Source organism: Orcinus orca, chromosome 20 (genome assembly GCF_937001465.1).
Source record: "Orcinus orca chromosome 20, mOrcOrc1.1, whole genome shotgun sequence".
Taxonomy (NCBI): Eukaryota; Metazoa; Chordata; class Mammalia; order Artiodactyla; family Delphinidae; genus Orcinus; species Orcinus orca.
This window is the reverse complement of record NC_064578.1, coordinates 44227336-44235947: the sequence shown is the minus strand read 5'-3', so window position 1 is coordinate 44235947 and position 8612 is coordinate 44227336. Positions and strand designations below refer to the sequence as shown.

The following is an 8612-nucleotide window of genomic DNA, read 5'->3' as shown; positions in this document are numbered from 1 at the left end:
AGGGATGAAAACAGGAAGCAGAAATTATCCTCAAAATCCAACTCTTCAGCCTGTAAAAATGGGGAAAATCTGTTAAAAAAGAAGTCCTGCTCAAAATCCACTGTCATCAGGTCTACAACATGAAATAAGACAAGAAAATAGGTGTAATACTGTGAGATGGGTATATCTTTTATCTGCACATTATAAAAGATCAAAAGAATCTATCTCTTTATAATCAATACCCTAATAAAATATGTTAAACTTTCAATTATTACTAGCATATCTTAAGGACTATATATATTTTATGTACATTATAAAGATATTAGAGAGTAAGGAGGATGAAGAGCTCTCAAAGAAATTTCAAGACATACATACATATTAATGAATATCCAGTCAGTGTCAATGATGCATTCATTTGGGATACTCTATATTTAAACTTAATAATTCAAAATATAATCCCAATGAGGAATTTTACTGGAACTGGATTAAAAAAAATTTTAATTCTAATGAAGACACATTTGTCTTTATTTTCAAATAAACACTATGTAATTATATGTATTTTTATTTACAAGTAATAAGTTACTGAAAAGTATAAATCAAAGATTGCTGGCAAATAGGTCTGAGGATATGAGCATTTAATATATGATAGATAGTATTTTAATTCAGTAGAAAATGAATAGTTTAATAGTTCAATACTTTAATAATTGTTTCTGGCATAATTGGCTTTATTTCTGGATGAGAACAAGCCAACATACTATATCACACCATATATAATAATCAATCCAGATGGATTAAGTGTTAAATCTGTGTGTGTACACACCCACATAAACACATATATGAAAACCTGCACTTTTTTCCTTTATCCTCTTGTCCTCTGAAATTTTCTATAAGCAATACTTTTCTAAGAAACATGGAAAACATTGGAAATGTTTTGGGAAACCTATTTTATAGAAATAAAATAAATAGACAAGAATATAATATATGAATGTTTATTGCAGCACTAATTTTAAATGGCAAAGGAGATAATATGAAATATCACAACTGGGGAAATACTGTAGTTGAGTAGGTATTGGTATAAGCATACTGTGGAATATACTGTAAGCATTAAAACAACTAAGTTCAATCATCATTTACTGACTTGAAAGAAACTCCAAAATGTACTGTTGAATGTAAAAAAGCAAATTACAGAGAAATGTATAAAGTATCATCCATTTGGGGGGGTAAAAAATACTAAAATAATTTATTTGTGTTACTGTTTAAGCTTGAAGAAGTATATGGGGGAGATACACGAGGTTTAGACATTACTCAGAAGGAAATAGACAAAGGGGAAGGGAGTGAGGAATGGAGAGGAGCAGAGATAATGTTTTTTTCTTTTTACTGGCATTGTTTCATTGGTTCAAGTGCAAATGCATTATTTCTGTAATTTTAGATGAGGAACTCAATAAATGACTTTAAAATGACAAAAGAATATAAAATTTCACTTAGTTCTCATTTTAGTGTAATGCAGAATATTAGAATAAAACAGCCTCGTCTTTACTAATTCTACCATCTGCAGATATGTTGCTCACTCTACTTATCTCAAATTGATTATTAAATATTTTACTTCTTCATGCCTCATAAAAAATAAAGTAGCTCAATGTTTTGTTTTGTTTTTTAAAGTCCTCTAATATGGGATCTAAGAAAAAAGAAAGTGGAGCATAGAAGGACAGATCTATAGTAACTTTGGATATATGGATTTTCCTTCCACAGAATGGTACCATTCAATGTAGCAAGCTGCTTGCTGAGCATGAAAATTGAGGCACAGTAAAGGCCCATCTCAAACACTAACCTAAACCTAAACAAAGCTAAGCTGTGGGACTTTTTTTTTAAACTTCAGGATTTCTTAAGAAATTTTAGTAGGCTTCCACACTATAATGGCAGAGGTGAGTAGTTGCAACAGAAATAGTATGACATACAGAGGGTAAAATATTTATTTTCCGGCCCTTTACAGAAAGTTTGCTGACCCTTGGTCTAAAACAGAATGCATAATTCCAGTGACATATTTGCTGCTAGAGTGATGGTCTGGCTAACCTATTTTTCTCAATAGGTTAACTCTTTATTCTTATTTTCAGCTGAGTGTGTATAGTTATATAGCTCAAGAATGGGATTACAACATATAAAATATACCCTAGTTTTTAAATGACATGATGCTAAGAATAAAAAACTGCATGTAGAAAATATGGGACTGGATCAAGTCCTTAAAAAAAAAAACAAACTGTATTTGGAGCTTAGCTACTTTATCTCTGAAAATACTTTTCACATCTAAGAAATTCCAGGTAAATTATCTTGTATTTCACTATTCCCCTGCCACCCTTAAGTCTCCTTGGGGCTAAGGGATTTGCACTATTAAAAACTCCTCCTGTGAGCCTTTTGCACACTCACTGCTCTAGTGTCCAGAACAAAAGTAAGCTATGGGTCACTTGCTACTTGCAGCGTCAATATATCTTTGGTCCATACCATGTTTAAAAAAAAACCAAACAAAACCCTAGCTGCCATTTAAAAAATCAAGGGCTATCACACACTGAAAAAAATGTAGATTTCTGGATTTTCCCAAAAGTCAGAAGAGCTGGCAAAAGAAGGCCTGCATTTTCTCATAGCACTCATTAGCTGGAACTGGGCACTGGGGATCCTCTTCAGTTACTGTCCCAATGCAGGTTCATTTCTGTTCATTTAATAGATACCTACAGTTTGCTATTTTCTTTAGTATGCTTGTATATATCTTCATGGATGACCCTGAAAAATAGCTTCCTGTTTGTGTTCTCCTAATCCTTATCTAACATCAGGATTATGTTAGAGTATGTTACGAGATGTCTACTTCTATATAACTAATAGTTCCTTGAATACTTGATAAAGTCTTTCCTGTTCTCATCACAAGAAAAAACATTCTGTAAGTATGCATGGTGGTGGATGTTAACTAGACTTATTATGCTGGTCATTTTCCAATGTATACAAACATCAGATTATTATGTTGTGCACCTGAAACTAATATAATGTTGGTATCAATAATACCCCAATTTTTTTAAAAAAGAGTTCTGCCTGAAAAGAAATTGGGTTTGATGCTTCATTAGTAATAGCTACTATATCTCACGCTAAATTTCCCCTTTTACCTGTGTTTATGAGTCTCCCAAGAGTTTAATTCTCTTTGAGTCAATACTGTAATTTTTATTTTCCTACAAAATAATTTTGTTTAGGTTTTCAAATGTATTGGAAGTACTGTATTCAGTATAACATTTAAAATCAGTCACTATAAAGTTTCTCTTTATGTACATATGCATATTCATTTTCAAACATAATGCTGTTTGTCTTTTCATACTTTTTAATCAGTGTCACCAATGTCTTGTCTATATTATCATCTGTCTTTATATTAGGTATTATATGATGTAGTGAAAAGGATACCAGTCTGAATACAGCCTTTCCTACTCATTACACACATTACTTTCCCCACCAACACCCAGGATTACTTCATGTTCCATAGGAAGTAAGTGATAATGGAAAATTTCTTAATTCATTACCTTCAATGGGTCTTTCTTCAATTATCTATCCTGTCTGATGTTGAGTAAGGTCTGTAGAAACAGTTGCTTTTCAACAAATAATACTAATAATGACAACGATGAATACAATTAACAATGACCAACATTCTGTGGGTATCTATTTATTATATGACAGGCACAATTCTAAGCACTTTGTGTCTCTTTATTTGATCCTCACACAAAATTATGAGGTAGGTATTATAATTATCCCCATTTTATAATTTCTACCAAAACATATATGTATAAAAACATAGAAAAATGCTCAGGAAGGATAAATACTAAACAAGGAGGGATATGGGTACAAGGATAGTTGTCAAAGACCTTACTTGTAATGTTTAAACCTATTATAAGGAAAATATATATTGAGGCATTATTTCTGTAATTAAAATAAAAGACATGACACAAAGATATACCTAGGGAGAATGCCCATCAGGGCACTGTGTATAATGGCAAAAACACTGGAGGAAACTACAATGTCTATCAATAGGGATTTGATGAAATGATATTACAGCAACACAAGGAAAACACCATGAAGATAGTAAAGGATCTCTATTTACTGAGTGGTAAGTCATTACACGAACGTTTCTACAACAAGAAAGTCTAAATTTTGTAAAGAGCAAAAGGAATAAGCTATCTTCAAAAATAAAGAGGTCACTGCTCTTGGGTATTAAAGGTATCTTAAAAATAAAGATATTTTATAAACCATGATATACACAGATGGACTTTACAGTTATATAAATTTAAATGGATTAAAAGCTTAAGAATATTACAACTATAGACAAATTGGGGGGAAAATAAAATGAAAATCACAGGATTACATTTCAGCATGTATTCTCCGATGTTTAAGATAAGGTTAGAAAGGTGCCAGAAGTGCTGTTGTCATTTTGAGTATTTACTAGACTGAATTACCTGATGGCAAGGGAAATAGGGGCTTTTATTAAATGGCTTCCAAAACGTATTCTACTCATAGGGTGTTTCTCCTACATGATTTTTCTTGGGCTGAACAAGCTGTAGTCAGCAAATAAGATGTTTCTACCTTATTCTATTTAGAGGGATTAATATAGAGATAAATTCTCTTTTGTTAAATAGTTGATGTTAATAGTTTTGAGCTGTAAATAAAAGCATTTGCACACATTTCATATATTCTATGTTTTATCACCAGTACAAATTTTGATGTTGAATCAGCTGTGAGTCATAATTAAAGGTCTTCCCACATTCCCTATATTCATAGGGTTTCTCACTAGTATGAATTCTATGATGACTAATAAGTTGTGAACTCTGAGAATAGGCTTTCCCACATATCTTACATTCATAGGGCTTCTCACCAGTATGAATTCTCTGATGTCGAGTAAGGTCTGAACCAGAACGAAAAGCCTTTTCACATTCCTTACATTCATAGGGTTTCTCACCTGTGTGGATTCTCTGATGTTTAATAAGTTGTGAGCTCTGACTAAAGGCATTGCCACATTCCTTACATTCATAGGGTTTCTCCCCTGTATGAATTCTCTGATGTTGAGTAAAGTTTGAGCCACTACTAAAGGCCTTCCCACATTCTTTACATTCATAGGGCTTTTCACCAGTGTGAATTCTCTGATGTCGAGTGAAGTTGGAGCCACTACTAAAGGCCTTTCCACATTCCTTACATTCATAGGGTTTCTCACCAGTGTGAATTCGGTGATGTCGAGTAAGGTCTGAGCCACAAATAAAGGTTTTTCCACATTCCTTACATTCAAAGGGTTTCTTGCCAGTATGAATTTTCTGATGATGACTGAGTCTTGAGGGATGTCTAAAGGCCTTTCCACATTCCTTACATTCATAGGGTTTCTCAACAGTATGAATTATCTGATGGGTGGTAAGCTGTGAGTCATGTCTAAAGGTTTTCCTATATTCCTTAGTTGCACAGTATTTCTCTTTATTACTAATGATTTGCTGTAATGTAAAGGATGGATGTTGACTAAAAGTGGGCATGCCTTCATGGGTGAATATCAGTTGACTGAAATGTCCCTCCTGAGAGCCATGTTGTTTCTCAAACTGGCCATTACATTCCCAATCATCTCTGAAACTAGAGCACTGAAGGTCATGTCTTGTAAGTCTTTCCATTATCTCCCACTGGGCTGACTCTATTTCATAAATTTCCTTCTTCAGAAATAATTTCTTGGTCTCACATCTTGACTCCAGGACTGAAAGAAAATATGAAAGCAATCACTCACATTTTTCTTGTTTGGGAGAAATAAAACTTCAATTAAAATGGGAGAATTAAACTGAAATTTTTAAAAATGGACAAGAAAAGAAGAGTGAAGAGAGATGACATAGTAAGGTGAGGACAGTAAGTAAGCCACTGGTTTCTAAACGTTGCTATAAATCAGAATTACTTATGGGAGCTTGCTAAATATACAGATGCCTTAGACTCCCTTGTTACAGGATGGCTCTAATCATACATACACACACACAAAATCTCACATCATATGCAAACACACATATAAAAGCGGCGCACAGCATGAACTGTAAAATAAGGGGAATGATCATACCACTTAATAGGGTGGTTGTCAGGATTAAATGAATATGTCTAAGGAAGAATGTTCAGGCGTTGGCAAACTATGTACTGCAGCCCTGCAGTAATTTTTATAAGTAAAGTTTTATTGGAACACAGCCACATTTATTCACTTATGTATTGTCTATGGCTGTTTTTGAGCTACAGTTGCAACAGAGACCACATTGACTGCAAGCCTAAAATATTTACTATCTGGCCTGTTGAAAAGTTTGCCAGGCCCTGGTGAGATCTGTATTGTCCATTACAGTAGCTACTAGCATATATGTCTATTTGAATTTAACATAATTAAGATTAAATAAAAATTCAAATTCAGTTCCTCAGTGACAATATCCACATTTCTAGTGTTAGAAATAGCCAAATATGGCTAGTGTCTACCATACTGGAAATCACAAATATCGGACATTTCCATCATTGCTGAAAATTCTAGATTAAGTAACTAGAGGCTTAGGTTCTCTTCAACCAATGACAGAGAAATAGAAGGTGGCAATCCAGATGGGAGAGTACCTTAAGAAAAGTCAGGTGCTGAATGAACCTAGCATGAGTGTTATATAGGGAGGATTTTCTGTGGCTCGATATGGTATATGCTTGGGGTTTGATGAAAATACTATGCCTTGGAATTCTGTAATTCTGAACTTAGGAAAAAAGAGGAGAGAACTTAACAAGTGCACAAGCACTGTGGTAGTGATGACCAACAGACAGGAAGGGCATTTGTAGGTTCAAAGAGAAGTGAAAAGAATATAATGGGAGGCAGTGTATTGCTATTGAAAGATCAGAGGTACAAGATTCAGTTGTATGAGTTTTGAACTAAAACTCAGTTAATTACAAGCTTTGTTTCCTTGGGCAAATTAGTTCATCTTTCTGAGCCCCCAACTGTCTGTCTATATGACAGGAATGATAACTAACTCTTATAATCATTGTGAGGACTGGGAATACTACATGAAAAAATACTTGGTATTAAATAATTATTTAGTATTTGGGAGATAATATTATGGAAGAATTTCCATATAAAAATACGGATGTTAGGCAAGTGAAGTGTTTTGAAGACCACTATGGACCCAGAGGAAAAACCTCAAGCCAAAAAAGTGAAGATCATTCTAGTACCATCTTATTCATCTTACTCTCATATAATTATTTAGCAAATACTGTTTAATATTGTTCCTAAATATATCCTGACACTCTTCCCTTTATGTTCAATATAATACCTAATATGAAATATCTCTCCCTTGGAATACTGGAATAGCCTCCAACCTAGTTTCTCCACTTGAGGTTTGTAGTCTTGAGTCCATGTCACTAGAATGGCATTAGCCTGCCAATGCTCTGCTTAAAATCCGTTGGTGGTTTCCTTTTATTGCTCTTACAATAAAAACCAAACTCCTGAATGTGGTCTACAAAACTCTGAATGATCTTGTTTCTGCCTGCCTTTCAACCAAATCTCACACTATGCTCCATTTTGGTTTCTAAGCTCCATCCACGTTGGTCCTATTTTATAGTTCTTCAAATGCTCCTAATTATTAGTCCCTGTTTAGATCTTTCTAGGTACTTTTCCTTATGTATAGAAGGTATTTTCTTTTACTCTTGGCCTTGGTAACTATTACTCATTTTCCAAATCTCTACATAAAGATCATACTTTTTGAGGTCTTCTCTGATCCTATGACCAAATTACACCCTCCTTGTAATTATATATTTAGCACTCTGTTCTCTTCCTTAACAGGATTTTCATAATTTGTAATTACATACTTATTTAGGTTCATTTACTATCTTTTCCTTCAATAGGTCTTAAGTTCTGTGAAGGCAAGGAAAATGTCTATTGTCTTCATCAATGTGTATCCAACTCTGAGCATGGTACATTGTACATATTGGAAGATCAAGTATTTACTGACTGACTCAATAAGAAAGTATTTAAATACATACTCCTTAATGAAAAATGTCTAAAAATTTCCTCTAGGGAAAAAGGACAGGGACTTCCCTGGTGGCGCAATGGTTAAGAATCCACATACCAATGCAGGGGACACAGGTTCAATCCCTGGTCCGGGAAGATCCCACATGCCACGGAGCAACTAAGCCCATGTGCCACAACTACTGAGCCTGTGCTCTAGAGCCCGTTGAGCCACAACTACTGAGCTCAGGTGCCACAACTACTGAAGCCCACACATCTAGACCCTGTGCTCTGCAACAACAGAAGCCACTGCAATGAGAAGCCCACACACCGCAACGAACAGCAGCCCCCGCTCGCTGCAACTAGAGAAAGACTGCGCACACCAACAAAGACCCAACGCGGCCCAAAAATTAATTGATTAAAAATAAAAAGGACACACTTTTTGCAAATATGGCACATTGAATATATGCATTTATTACTGCTCTTTCATGAAGTGCCACTAAAGATAGTAATGAGATTCAACAAAAGAAGAAACTCCATGAGGACAATGAGAGTGGGGAAAAAAGCATCAACAAAAATTTGGAAACTAGAGAATAGATGGAATAGTAATAAATGATGTATTAACCTTGAGCCTTGA

The 8612-nt window shown here is 34.4% G+C and overlaps 1 protein-coding gene across 2 annotated transcripts in view; it reads right to left on the bottom strand.

The window, feature by feature from the left end:
• Positions 1-3869: 3869 nt before the first annotated feature.
• ZNF566 (zinc finger protein 566) overlaps positions 3870-8612 on the bottom strand; it is a 66519-nt gene continuing 61776 nt past the window's right edge. For both annotated transcript variants that reach the window (XM_049703048.1, XM_049703047.1), the window contains one exon: positions 3870-5728. In XM_049703048.1, the coding sequence (XP_049559005.1) occupies positions 4704-5728 (1025 nt within the window). In that variant the 3' untranslated portion in view covers positions 3870-4703. The remainder of the gene's footprint in view (positions 5729-8612) is intronic.